General features: G+C 49.4%; 1 protein-coding gene across 4 annotated transcripts in view; it reads left to right on the forward strand.

The window, feature by feature from the left end:
* Nucleotides 1–14854, forward strand: part of LOC118207712 (low-density lipoprotein receptor-related protein 1-like) — a 141962-nt gene that overhangs the window by 38162 nt on the left and 88946 nt on the right. For all 4 annotated transcript variants that reach the window (XM_035381580.1, XM_035381577.1, XM_035381578.1 and 1 more), the window contains 3 exons: nt 7151–7270; nt 7757–7885; nt 8259–8522. In XM_035381580.1, coding sequence (XP_035237471.1) covers nt 7151–7270; nt 7757–7885; nt 8259–8522 — 513 coding nt within the window. The remainder of the gene's footprint in view (nt 1–7150; nt 7271–7756; nt 7886–8258; nt 8523–14854) is intronic.

Below are 14854 nucleotides of genomic sequence, written 5' to 3' on the forward strand. Positions count from 1 at the left end.
AAGTGCGCTGCCAGCTTCCTGCATGCCCTGTCCCTGCTGTCACTCCATAACACACGCTTAATGTCATCTCAGTCATGTGCTGATGTCAGCCCTGGGGCTCTCATTTCCTGCCTGGTGCGTTTTTAGTCTGTAGAGTGGAAAGGGACTCCATGAAAGGGGCTCCTCATAGGCAGCTCTCAGCTGATGCCTGAAAGCTTGTGAGAGATCCAGTCTCTTGGGCCTTTCTGTGGGCGCTGGCCTGGCTGAGAGCTTCTCATTGGAGTGTCAGGACACACCCTTTGAGTAAACATGAGTGCGTGAGGGGCAGGGTTGGGTCTTGGATTGTGTGCCGTGGAAGATAAGAACATGTTTTTGTCCCCTTGGTCACCTCAAATTACTGTAGTAGCACAGATTGTGTGTGTGTGTGCGTGTGCGCACGTGTATGTTCTGAGCCGGGATGTTGTGTTCTGCCTCTTGTTTTACGACCCGTCAGATGTTACACTGTCTGGTGACGGCCCTAGCACAGGCAGTTGGGCTTTTCTGGTGATGGCAGAGGTGGTGCTCACACTGGAAATGCTCACAGATGGGCAGTTCTCACCATCTGTTATGTCACTGACAATGGCAGTTCTCACCCTCTGTGATGTCACAGACCAAGGCAGTGCTCACCCTCTGTGATGTGACAGACCAAGGCAGTGCTCACCCTCTGTGATGTCACAGACCAAGGCAATGCTCACCCTCTGTGATGTCACAGACTAAGGCAGTTCTCACCCTCTGTGATGTCACAGACCAAGGCATTGCTCACCCTCTGTGATGTCACAGACCAGGGCAGTGCCCACCCTCTGTGATGTCACAGACCAAGGCAGTGCTCACCCTCTGTGATGTGACAGACCAAGGCAGTGCTCACCCTCTGTGATGTCACAGACCAAGGCAATGCTCACCCTCTGTGATGTCACAGACCAAGGCAGTTCTCACCCTCTGTGATGTCACAGACCAAGGCATTGCTCACCCTCTGTGATGTCACAGACCAGGGCAGTGCCCACCCTCTGTGATGTCACAGACCAAGGCAGTGCCCACCCTCTGTGATGTGTGCGGATAGAGCACACACTCAGCAGTACAGATAGAGGCAAGGCCCAACCACAGTGATAGTGCCTCGGGGCCAATTTCCTTCCTTCCAGATTACCCATATTATCTTCGTTAATGTGCTGCCTGATTCAAGATGCTGCCTCCTGCCTGTTCTCCTCCATAAAGCTGTGATCTCTGTCCCACAGGCTGTCCCATCAGTCAGCTGTTTTAATTAGCTTTGCTCCATTAGCACCAAACAGTTCTCCCGTGAAGAGTCCTGTAATAAAAGTCATATCAGTGCCATTAACGTATGAATCAGCCTTCGTTAAAGAAAATGCCTCCTCATGAAGTAGTGACAGTGGCGCCGCCCCAATTTTCACTGACAAAGAGTGCCCCCCCCCACCCTCCTATCGCATTGCACCGAGTGACTCCCCCCCCCCCCCCCCCCCAGTAATTTGCAATCATTCCACAGTTACCCAGGTGAGGGTCATTTTAAATTTGCCTAGAATGCTCAATCATCAGCAGAGCTCTTAGCCGATGGACTTGTCCAGGATGGACTACAGAGCAGGGCTACGCTGTGTGGTTTTGTATTCACAGCAGAAAACACCATCGTATCAGATACGCTGAATATTAAAGCAGATAAGGGCCAATAAGAGGAGTGATGATGTCAGAGTGGTGAGCACTAGAGTCTTTACGACTGAATTCAGTCTGAAGCATTAAGATCAGTCAAGCTGGTACAGGACTGATGTTACCTGTAGAGCCAAGCCCAGGGTGTGCAGAATGTTCGAGTTAAAGGAGAGGTGTGCAGAACGTTAGAGGTGAAGGACAGGTGTGCGGAACGTTAGACATGAAGGACAGGTGTCTGGAATATAAGAGGTGAAGGACAGGTGTGCGGAACATCAGAGGTGAAGGACAGGTGTGCAGTATGTTAGACGTGAAGGCAGGTGTGCGGAACGTTAGAGGTGAAGGACAGGTGTGCGGAACGTTAGAGGTGAAGGACAGGTGTTTGGAATATAAGAGGTGAAGGACAGGTGTGTGGAACATCAGAGGTGAAGGACAGGTGTGCGGAACATCAGAGGTGAAGGACAGGTGTGCTATATGTTAGGCGTGAAGGCAGGTGTGCGGAATATAAGAGGTGAAGATTGATGATGACCTGCTGACTTCGTAATTACCGGTAAAGGGGACTTTGTGAGATTGTGGTTAATCAGTGTTCTGTTTACCTTGGAAAGCTCCTTTGTTTGCTTAAACCTGTATGTGGCTAAAGTATTGATAAGGAGAGGCGTTCCAATGCTGCTGAACCACAAAACTTCTCTGGAACTTCCTTGTCATACACACACATGAACATGCACGCACACACACACACACACACACACACACGAAGGGAGCCCATCTCTCACACATGCACACAAATGCATTTACACATTGATAGTTGATAGTTGATAGACACGCAAATGCAAGTACTTGTTCACAAGTACGCACTCGCACACACGCACACGGGCAAGGCTTGTGGAACTTGAGACCACATTCGATCTCAAGATCACTTTCGATGGTCTCGGCCTCTGTCTCTGTCTCACTTGGGACTTCTTGGTCTTGGAATCGAATGATGAAAATTGCAGACTCACATTATTTGCAATCAAGACCGTATAACAACTATATTTACATGTATGCCTTGCTCTTAACTAGTTTAGTCTCCCTAGCTAACATTGATATTAGGACAGTAACTTTATGTAGCCTGTAGCTTAGGCTACACTACATCAGTAAACTGAATAACAAAGTGCCTGTGAGAAAAGCAAGTGCTGATTGGCTGAATGTGTGTGCACCAGCCATTCACTTTATTTTGTTTGAATAAATAATGTTATTTGTCACATGAAGTTAAATGTATCTATTTTTTGAGCTTGGTGAGGACAAGAATTAAAAGGGGGAGTACTTTCTCTTTCACATTACTGTACATTAAATACGGTTGGTGGCCCAGCTCCTTTAACTGTATATTCCTTTATATTATATATATATTATCCTTTGACCAACTCAGTGTTATGGTTAAGGTCTCCAGTTAGAACCAAATTGCTCTGGCCTCCATCTTATAATAATAATAATAATAATAATAATAATAATAATCTCAGTAATAATAGTCTCAGATCCAAGGTCAAGGACGATCTTTAATTGTCTCAACCCTCCTTGATCTTGGTCTTGACTTGACACACACGCACTCACACACTCACACATACACACACACTCACAGCAGACTGTTTTACTGCCGAACGCAGTAACTGTTTCATGTTCAACATGAAGTGGCAGAAAGCTGCATACGAGACTTGAAGCACTCCCCGGAAACACAAACCCAATGAACACAGTCGCTCAGGAGCTCTGCCTGGCTCTGAAAAATGTCTTATCAGGCAGCGATAATGATGCTGAGTCATAGGTAAATAATTAAAATAAAAGTGTTGTACTCTGACACCGTTTGGGGAGAAATATTTATCTCAGGGAGTCTGTGTATTACACCTTAAATATGTGTGTGTGTGTGTACGTGTGGGTGCGTGCGTGAGTATGCGTGTGTGAGTATGCTTGTGTGTGCGTGTGTGTGCGTGTACGTCTGTGTGTGTGCGTGCGTGTGTATGTGTGTGTGTGTGCGTGTGTGTGTGTTTTGTGTCTCATGGTGCTGCATTATTTGGGCTGTGTTTCCTGTTAATGCACTGTTCTGCAGGTGGATGTGTTTGTCCAGGTTTAACTGCAGTCCCTACCCATAGAAAGAACTGTTTTGAGACTGCAGACCCCCCCCCCCCCCCCACCCCCCACTGAGCCAAGAGAACCTGAGGTTTTTAAAAAGCAGCATCCATATTAAATGAATTTCATGTTTTACCTTCACTTTAACTTTCTCTTACTGGCTGTTAGCCAGTTTGACTAATTTCACTTGTCTGGGCTGCATGGGAACACAGGGGCAGGGATCAATGATGGTGCTGTTTCCGTGGGAGATAGGTGTGCCTGAGGGAGGAGCTTGGAGCTGCACCAAATCGCTTGTGTGTCACCTTCGGTGTTCCTGTGTTTTTCCTCTTATAGTTTTACTAAATTATTTGCTTTGAAAATATGACGCAATGTAGCATGACTCCATTAAAGCCTGTCTGCACCTGACAGACAGACAGACGGACAGACAGACAGACAGACAGGCATTCTGGGGGTTTGGGATTGCAGATGCTTCTGCGCTTGTGTTTGGGTTCTGGAATGGGAGAGCTGTGCGAGCTTCCGGCGTGGGGGAGAAAGGTACCCGTCCTAGCACAAGGTGACGGTGCTCGGCATCAGTCCCAAGAGGGGAAGGTAGGGTGTTTGGACTTGGCCCTTCTGCTCGGTTGCCTTGGTTACCACTACCACTGGCTGGCAGACAGATTACATTGTTTCTCTTAAAGAGAAACAATCGTAATCTGGACTGTTCTTGCCCACCCTTCTTCAGCTCAAACAAAAATATGTTACATTTTCACTAACTCACCTCGCGCAAGCAGATCTGGCAGGTAGATATTGATATTTAAATATTTTATGAGCTCCAGAGCCCTTTCAGTTTTACCCCTCTTGGGCTTGGACTTGGATTGAGTCCAGAGTGTGGGTTCTGATTTCTGCTCCTGCACGAGTGTTCGGGGAGAGAGAAAGCTTCGTAAAACTTTACTGTAGTGCCGCCTGCAATTCTGCATACTGCAGCTCATTAGCCACTATGTTACTAGGCGCAGGCCATTAACGGCAAGTTCGACAGCGCTTCCCATTAGCTGCTACGTTTGAAAACACAGCCCGTTAGCTGCTCCATGACAAGGCACAGGTTGTTAGCTGCTACATTAGAAGGTGCAGCCCGTTAGCTGCTACATTAGAAGGTGCAGCCCGTTAGCTGCTACATTAGAAGGTGCAGCCCGTTAGCTGCTACATTAGAAGGTGCAGCCCGTTAGCTGCTCCATGACAAGGCACAGGCCGTTAGCTGCTAAATTGAAAGGTGCAGCCCGTTAGCTGCTACATTAGAAGGCACAGGCTGTTAGCTGCTATGTTAGAGGATGCTGGCCGTTGGCTACTGTGTAGACGGAGCACGCTTTTAACCGCTACGTCACATGGTGCAGGTAGTCAGCTGCTATGTCATAGCAGGCTGTGGCTTCAGTCTACGATGAACTCAGTTTGCCCCCCTGCTTGGCTTAATTCTCTTCTGTGATGCAGTCAGACTCCCCTGAACACCAACAAACAAAAACAGACCAGATTGCGGTATGTAATGTCCTCTGTTGTGGTGCCACCTGTTTCTCTCCCCCTATCAATTATATAAAATATGGCGCCGGGCCCTGGGGTGCTCAAGGCTGTTTGTAAACTGTGCTGGGAGATGAGGATGTTTGTCTTAAGTGTTGCCGTGCTTATGGCATGCCTTGGAGGTCACTGTCTCTGAGGCACAGCGGGTTTTATTGATGTGCTTGGCAGCCTTCCCCGTCCATGGTGACTCACTCTGTTTTCGCCGTTAGGCAATTTCACCTTTGCGCTGCCGGCTGTTTTCTGAGAAGATTCAGGCTCTAAGCATCTTTGCTTGAGGTTACAAGTGGAATTCTCCATTTGGGAATCGAACCCGCAGCTTCCTGGCTGTGAGCCCAGCTCATTAATGGCTGTCCACTGCTGATTGCTTTCTTTAGAACGATCAGCTTTTTTGTCGTGTCTGTTAAGCACATAGAATGTCTGTGGCTGAATGTCCACTGTAATTATACCACTTTTATTGACATACAGTGACATGAAAAAGTATTTGCCCCCTTCCTGATTTTCTCTGTTATTGCATATTTGCTACACTGAACAGTTTCAGATATTTGAACAAAATATAATATTAGACAAAGGGACCCTGAGTAAACACAAAACACATTTTAAAATCATTATTTCTTTTATTTAATGAAATAGATATTTATCACCCATTTGAAAAAGTAATGAAGAAGTGAACTTAAAAAGTGGTTGCACTACCTTATGCACTAATAACTGCAACCAAACTTCCTGTAATTTTATATCAGTTTTTCACATCGCTGTGGAGGAATTTTATCCCACTCTTCTTTGAAGAACTGCTTTAATTCAGATTCGGAATTTAAAACAGATTAATTGGTAGGTTTTTGAGTATGAACTGCTCGTTTCAGGTCCTGCCACAGCATCTCTATTGGGTTCAAGTCTGGACTTTAAATTGGCCACTTAAAAACTAATTTAGTTTTTTTTTAGGCATTCAGATTTGGACTTGCTTTTGTGTTTTTGATCATTGTCTTGCTGCATAACCTAATTACGCTTCAGCTCATGGAAAGATGACTGGACATTCTCCTTGAGAATTTTCTGGTACAGAGCTGAATTCATGGTCCCTTCAATAATGACTAGTCGCCCAGTTCCACTTTTGACTCATCTGTCCATAGAACATTATCCCACAAGACCTGGGGATCATCCAGGTGCTTTTTTTGCAAATGTGAGATGAGCAGTTATGTTTCTCTTGGTTAGCAGGGGCTTCCACTTTGTTATTCTCCCACGAATGACATTTTTGCCCAGTCTCTTTCTTTTTGTGGCGTCATGAACACTGACTATAGCTGTGGCTAGAGATGTCTGCAGTTCTTTGGATGTCCTTCTGGGATTAGCATTGGCTCAGTTGCCGGTTAGCCTTTGCTCGGTTGGTGGTTAGCATTGGCTCAGTTGCCGGTTAGCCTTGGCTTGTTTGGCGGTTAGCATTGGCTTGTTTGGCGGTTAGCTTTGGCTCAGTTGGCAATTAGCCTTGGCTTGTTTGACTGTTGTCATTGGCTCGGTTGCTGGTTAGCCTGAGCTTGTTTTGGTGGTTAACATTGGCTCAGTTGTCAGTTAGCCTGGGCTTGTTTGGCGGTTAGCATTGGCTCAGTTGCCGGTTAGCCTTGGCTCCTTTGTTGGTTAGCATTGGCTTGTTTGACGGTGCACAGCACTGCGCAGCTCACACTGCGACCCTGCAGCACTGCGCAGCTCACACTGCAACCCTGCAGCACTGCGCAGCACACACTGAAATAACTTTCCACCATTGTCTGCCACTCTGATGTGGGTCTCTTTCTCTCGCTTTCTCTCCCCATTTATTTCTGTCCTCTGTTCTCTTTCTCTCTCTCTCTCTCTCTCCCTGCAGAGTTTGCCTCCAACTGCACGCACTTGGGCTGCCAGTATAACTGTTCAGTCACACCCACAGGACCCATGTGCTACTGCAGGAGTGCCTTTGAGATCAGCCAGGATGGCAAGACCTGCAAAGGTGAGCCTGCTGTGTGAGGGGAGGGGCTTGTTTTCTGTGTGTATGTGTGTGTGTATCCTGAGGGTTACAGGTATGTTTGTATTCTGAGGGTTACAGGGGTGTGCATGTATATCCTGATGGTTACAGGTGTGTGTGTGTGTATATCCTGAGGGTTACAGGTGTGTGTGTGTGTGTGTGTGTGTATCCTGAGGGTTATAGGGGTGTGTGTGTATTCTGATGGTTACAGGTGTGTGTGTGTGCGTGTGTGTGTACCATGAGGGTTATAGGGGTGTGTGTGTATTCTGATGGTTACAGGTGTGTGTGTATCCTGAGGGTTATAGGGGTGTGTGTGTATTCTGAAGGTTACAGGTGTGTGTGTGTGTGTGTGTGTGTGTGTGTGTGTGTGTGTGTGTGTGTGTGTGTGTGTGTGTGTGTGTGTGTGTATCCTGAATGTTATAGGGGGCGTGTGTGTATCCCAGTGGTGACGGGGGGGCATGTGTGTTTCAGATTTTAATGAGTGCACCCTGTATGGGACCTGCAGCCAAACCTGCACCAACACCGAGGGGGGGTTCAGCTGCAGCTGTGTGGAGGGCTACCTGCCCCAACCCGACAACCGATCCTGCAAGGCCAAGAATGGTCAGAACCACGCGCACACACACACACATACACACACCTACTCACACACACACATACACACCTGCATACGTGCACGCAGAAGACACGACAAGAAACGTGCGTGCAAAGGCACGGCAAACACACCCTGAGAGAAACACACACTCCTGTGGCCTGTATGGCTCACTAAGTCTCAGAGAATGCCGCAGTGTGTAAAGACAAGGGCGTGTTCAGAGGGACCTGTTTCGAAGAGCTTGCTGAATAGGCCAAACATTCCTGCAGCAGCAAACCATGTTTGTCACGTTCATATTTGTAAAAAAAGCTAGCTAATCTCTCTCTCTCTCTTCCATTCTTGGTTCTGGTTCTGGTTCTGGTTCTGTTTGTCATCGTGGCTCAGACCCGGTGGATCGGCCGCCGGTGCTGCTCATTGCTAACTCTCAGAACATCCAGGCCACCTCCCTGAGTGGGGCGGCGGTCCACAGCCTGCTGTCCACCAGCACCAAGCAGACCACCGCCATGGACTTCCTGTACGCCCAGGAGACGGTCTGCTGGCTCCACATGGGGGACCTGGCCACCAGCACCCAGCTCAAATGCGCCAAGATCCCCAACCTGAAGGGCTTCACCGAGGAGAGGACCATCAACATCTCCCTGAGCCTACACCGTGAGTACAGCCTAGTACATGGAGAGTAACCACCTAACATGGAGAATAACCACCCAACCTGGAGATCTATGGTCCTGTAGGATTTCATTTCAACCCTAAACCACATGTTTCTACAGATTAGCAGCTCAATGTGATCTCCATTTGGACACACTTATTTGTAAAGACACTGGGTTCTAATAACCTGGCAGAGCATTTCTGCAACGAGTGAGTGAGAAATCGACGTGTGGTTGTTATTTGTCATTTGTTTAATAACTTTGCTCTCGGTTTCACGTAGAAACCAATTTAAAATTGCACAGTGAAGCTAAGCCCTGTGGCTTAGCCTACCAGAGCAGTCCCCTACTTTGTTGCTTAACCAATCTGAGACCTCTCTATTAACGAGCCAATTGAAGGGAAGTTTTTCCTCTGTTTGATGCAGACTAACTTGGTAGCGAGAGTGGTGTGGTTTTGCTTACGCAGTGAGGGATGTGAGGCTGAGCTGCTGTGCGTGGGGGGCAGGCCCCGCCCTCCTGCACACGCTGACTTCACTGAGGAAGCAATCGGGAGGCTCCCGCTTCCTGTCCTCGAGCGCTGAGCGGTACAAGCACTTCCTGTTTCCCTTCCTGATGACCGCAGTGTGGGAGCTGAGGGAAGGGGGAACAGGGCCGCGAGCGCTCGCGTGTGTGGGGTGGGGGTGTGAGGAAATTGGGGCTCCTGACTCAGGTGCGGTCCTGTGTAGTGTTGAATAATGTTTGGGTATGAGTGTGTGTAATGTTGAATAGTGTTTGGGTATGAGTGTGTGTAAAGTTGAATAGTGTAGGGTTTGAGTGTGTGTAATGTTGAATAGTGTTGGGTTTGAGTGTGTGTAATGTTGAATAGTGTTGGGTATGAATGTGTGTAATGGTTAATAGTGTTGGGTATGAATGTGTGTAATGGTTAATAGTGTTTGGGTATGAGTTTGCCTTTGGCCTAGCCTGGTGGGGAGAAAACACTCTGATCTGATGCAGGAAGCCTCGTGTTTCTGTTAAGCCTGACCTCTGGATGAAGGGCAGATGAGCAGACCAGATGTGCCCTTGTGAACTTCCTCTCTCTCTCTCTCTTTCTCTCTGTCTCTTTCTTTCTCTCTCAGGTCATCACAGTGGTGCTTAATAAATATCAGGACGAGCCGATGCAGCTTGGCCAATGTAATTACACAGAGTTCATAAAGTCATTGTCTGACTTTCTCTCCTTTCTTGCGTTCTTCCCTCCCTCCCTATTGCTCGGTGTCACTATCTCTCCATCTCCTTGAAATCGAGCGGGATCCTCTTACAGAGCAGGCGGAGCAGGGCTGCTACAGCGCCAGTTCCGTTATGGGGGAACAGCATGGACTGCAGCCGCAGCCCTGGGGGAGGGGGCTGGGGGGAGGGGGGGAGAGAGGGGTTATTTTTGAAGGATCACATAGACATCATGGACTTCCTATGCATTTGCTAGAGCCCACTGTTCACAGTACCACAGATGAGCATACTGCTCACTGCTCATACAGTACCACAGGAGAGCGTAGTGCTCACTTTTCATACAGTACCACAGGAGAGTGTAGTGCTCACTGTTCGTACGGTAGCACATGAGAGCGTAGTACTTACTGCTCATACAGTACCACAGGAGAGCGTAGTGCTCACTTTTCATACAGTACCACAGGAGAGCGTAGTGCTCACTGCTCATACAGTACCACATGAGAGCGTAGTGCTCACTGTTCAGTACCACAGGAGAGCGTAGTGCTCACTGCTCATACAGTACCACAGGAGAGCATTAGTGCTGATCTCTCACTGATGCTAGGTGGTAGCTTGGTGTGTCTGCTGTGTACTGGTGGTCTCGGTTGGGTGAGGGTGTCGCCCAGCTTCTTTATTAGCACAGTCGCTCAGACTCCTTAGCCCTGCAGTCGAGGGCACTGTGCTGAAGCGGCCTTCCCATGAGTCACCCTCACCAGGCCCTCCGCTTCTGCTGGTTTCCCCTGGGCCGTTTGGCCAAGTGAAGGCCTGGTACATGTCCATACAGTCTGTCTTTGTTTTGTCTCTTAGCATGTCTAAAAACACAAAGTAAATAAAATCTAAAGAACAAGACAGATTTTGAAACTAAAAGCATCTGCTCTCTAATTGGATTGAGGTAGAGCCTCTAGCCTAGTTTAAAAGTCCTTGTGGAAATTTTTTACAAAAAGCAAATCCTGCAGATGAATCTATGGTTGCAACCTCAAAGAGTTTGCTCATATTTGTAAAGTTTTTTTGCCATGGTAACTCATCCAGTTACTAGGTGACATTTGTCACCGTGGTTGCGTAAGGAGGTCCTGTGATTCGATTAGCCGTTTATAAAATTGGCAGTATCTTTTTCTCCCTACTCTGTAATGTAATGTTGCCTGTACAGAGGCATGTTAGGGAAGCCAAAAGGAGGCTAGTGACTGGCACGGTCTGGTTGCCGTTCTAGAAAGCTCCTTAAACCACCACGTGCTGAAGAGAGCTGCCCCATTCATAGTGTCCGCACGTTTTTGGCTAAGTAGACGTTCCCAGCTTTGTCAGGCGCTAATCCTGCTTTGGCTCGCGCGCCATTTTCACCTCTCAACCCACCTTCACCCCCCCGCTTCCTGAATTATCGACATGGCTTTTTCTGGGTTTCCTGTGTGTTTCCCTTCTCCCTTTGACCCGTCCTTCCAAAAAACAGAAGTCATGGTTCATGGTTTTATTTTCCTCCGCGTTTTAAGGTCTATCCAGATGGCACGTGCATTAAATCTCTTTCGAGATTTTCTGGCGACGAGCTGGAAAACGCTCATTGACGAAGTCTGTTGTAGGCCACCCGCAGATCCAGTCCTTAAAAACGTTGCCATGGTTGCAGTTTTGTTACGAACCTGTTGCTCTCGCAAACTCGGACATGGCCTAGCTGTTTTTGTGCCTGGGCCGTGGGGTTGGACGGATCTCCACGGGATATGACACGGCTGCAAATCTTTTTTATTCTTCCCCCGCTGCCTTGGCCCTTTGCGTATGGTTTTCCGAACGGTGCTAATCGAACCCAATGCGCGTTTCGCGGAAAGAGGGCCGTTAATAGGATTTTTTTGCGACTTTATGGTCCCGCGGACTGAAAGGCAGCGAAAAAGGGGGGGGGGAGGTGGAGGGAGAAAACAAGTTATGTAAAGCGTATTACGCAGCTTTGTGCTTTCCCCGACGACTTTGCTTCCTCGACGAAAGTAAGGCCCACCGAGCTTCGTTAAATGAACTTTCCTCGGACCGCGGGCACGACGACGGCCAGCGAGGGGGCGGAGTCTCCGGCATCATCCCGGCGATACTTTCCCCGTTTTACTGGAAGGCCCAGCAAACGAAGGAAAGATGATATTTTAAAAGAAATGAGATGATGTTTTTTTTTTTTTCCAGCGGAGACTCTCTGCTCAGCGCACGGCGCGTTCCCGAGCCCCCATCTGCTTGGCACACGCGCGCTGGCTAACCGTGCGGCCCCCCGAACACACAGCTGGCTAACCGTGCGCCCCCCCAACACACAGCTGGCTAACCGTGCGCCCCCCCAACACACAGCTGGCTAACCGTGCGGCCCCCCAACACACAGCTGGCTAACCGTGCGCCCCCCCGCCCCGAGCACACAGCTGGCTAACCGTGCGCCCCCCCCGAGCCCACAGCTGGCTAGCCGTGCGGCCTCCGAAACACACAGCTGGCTAACCGTGCGCCACCCCCACCCCCAGCACACAGCTGGCTAACCGTGCGGCCCCCGAACAGACAGCTGGCTTACCGTGCGGCTCCCCCGAACACACAGCTGGCTAACCGTGCGCCCCCCCGAACACACAGCTGGCTAACCGTGCGCCCCCCCGAGCACACAGCTGGCTAACCATGCGCTCCCCCCGAACACACAGCTGGCTAACCGTGCGGCCCCCGAGCACACAGCTGGCTAACCGTGCGCGCCCCCCCCCCCCCCCCCCGAGCACACAGCTGGCTAACCGTGCGGCCCCCGAGCACACAGCTGGCTAACCGTGCGGCCCCCGAGCACACAGCTGGCTAACCGTGCGGCCCCCCCGAGCACACAGCTGGCTAACCGTGCGCCCCCCGAGCTCACAGCTGGAACTCTTTAGGGAAGAGTCCGCCGGACGAACATAAATACTGGCGGTGAGATCACTCTTTCTCTTTCCTGTAAACCTGAAATGGTTTTCCCGTAAAACCTTGCGCAATGTCCAAGCTCGCGCCGCTGAGACAGCACATTTCTTAGGCCTATAGCTTTTTGTTTTTCAGCACGTGCTCACTAAAGTTCGTATTATTGTCCTCTTTCCCCATGTACCTCTTATTAATACACTTGTTTACTGTTTTTTTTTTGTTTTGTTTTGTTTTCGAGACAGGGACTGGCAGCCTTGGACAGATTTAGGAGATTTTTTTTTGTTTCAGCAAAGAACCTGCACTCAGTTAGACCTGAAATCAGTCCAACTGTTGCAGTAGCAATAATTTTAGGTTGTAACTTTCACTTTTTTCTGTTTCTACTGGCTACTATAAAAACGATTCATATATTTAATACTAAAATGTATATTTATTTTCTATGATTATTTTTCAGTGTCTTTTATATATTACATTTTATACATTTTTTTAAATTGAAATTAAATTGTGTCATTAAGTGGATTGTATTTTATTAAAGTAAATTTAAAACATGGGAGCGTGGTAGTTCTTGCATGCCCCTGTAATGTGGGCATATGGGTTCCTTATCCCGCACTAACGGGGTGGGAATTAGCATGCGCTAAACGCTAACGCCGCCACACCGCCGCCGTGCGGCCTCCCTCCCTCCCCGCTCGGCCGAGCCTCTGCCCGGAGCCGCCCCTCTCGCCGCGGTCCTGGGGGAGTGCGGCGGGGTCGACCCGCGTGACCGGCGGGGCTTGCCCCACCCCCCCCCTGCAGTGAGCAGGAAGCGGGACTGGCGAGAGAGAGGCACGCCTTTTTCAAACTTTGTAATTATCCCGAAAACCAGCTCTTTTTCAGCTTTATGGGGTTTGACAAGCCGATGGAAGGCACGGTGGGGAAGAGAGAGCCTGGAGTTTGTGTCTCTGCCTCCTCCTGTTCTGTAGACGGCGGTGCTGGTGTGATGGCGGGGGGGGTGGGGGGGGTGGGGAGGGGGGCGAGTGTGTTAAAATGTCATGAAAGGAAGAGCGGGGCTGGCAGGGGTATTGGAAACACAAGGCGCAGTGGGGGGGGGGGGGGGGGGGCGTTTCTGCGGGAGAGCCCTCTTGTGAAAGAGAGGAGGTGAGAGACTGTGGGGGACGAGGACGGTCCGTCTCCGGCGCTGATGGGAGCCTCTCTGTCTCCGGGCCTCGCTCTCTGCCCTGGCGCTCGGGCGTGTTTTTCTCTCCCCGTCTCTGTTCCTGTCCTTATCTCCCCGGGTCTGGCTGCGCGCCAGAGAGAGAGGCCCGATTACAGATTCGGGCGTTCCCGTGCCGGAATCCACGCCCCCGCGCCGGTCTTTCTTGCGCTGGATTCCAGGGTTTACCATGGAATACCACAGACCTCTGCAGGCATTCTGGGAAAAAAAAGGGCCTATGGTTGCTGGCTAACTTGTGTGTGTGTGTGTGCGTTTATGTGTGTTTGCGTGTGCGTGTGTTTGTGTGTGCGTGTGTTTACGTATGTTTGTGTGTGTGCGTGTGTTTGTGTGTGCGTTCATGTGTGTTTGTGTGTTTATGTGTGTTTGTGTGTGCGTGTTTGTGTGTGCGTGTGTTTGTGTGTGTTTGTGTGTGTGTGTGTTTATGTGTGTGTCTGTGTTTGTGTGTGTGTTTGTGTGTGCGTGTGTTTATGTGTGTTTGTGTGTGCGTGTGTTTATGTGTGTTTGTGTGTGCGTGTTTATTCTGTGTATTTGTATTTGTGTATTTCTGAGAGACTTAGCGTCTGTGTGTCTATGCGGAAGCATTTTACATATTACTTAATTGTGTTCAGGGTTCAGTCTTGCGAAAGTGGGGAAGTCCCGGTCAGTTTCCTGGACAGACGTGCTCACTTTCACTCTCTTTCACACACACACCTACACACACACACATACACACACACCTACACACACACACACACACACACACACACACACCTACACACACACACACACACACACACAATAGGCCTCCTCGGGAGAGTGGGAGGATGGGGGACACTGGGACTTGTGTGAGTCAGGTGTAAACCCAGGACAGGTGGTGACAGTGGAGAGATCCCTGGACAGTTTCGCTGACTGGTCAGTTGAGGCAGGCAAGCCCAAAAAATATTTCTCACACTTGGAAACTGTGAATAAGTGTGCCAGACCAGGGCGGGGCAGGTCACAGAAGCATGCTGTTATATCGCCCGTGGACTCGTTTCGATTGGCTGGGGGTGTGTGGG

The sequence above is a fragment of the Anguilla anguilla genome, chromosome 11 (assembly GCF_013347855.1).
Source record: "Anguilla anguilla isolate fAngAng1 chromosome 11, fAngAng1.pri, whole genome shotgun sequence".
NCBI lineage: Eukaryota > Metazoa > Chordata > Actinopteri > Anguilliformes > Anguillidae > Anguilla > Anguilla anguilla.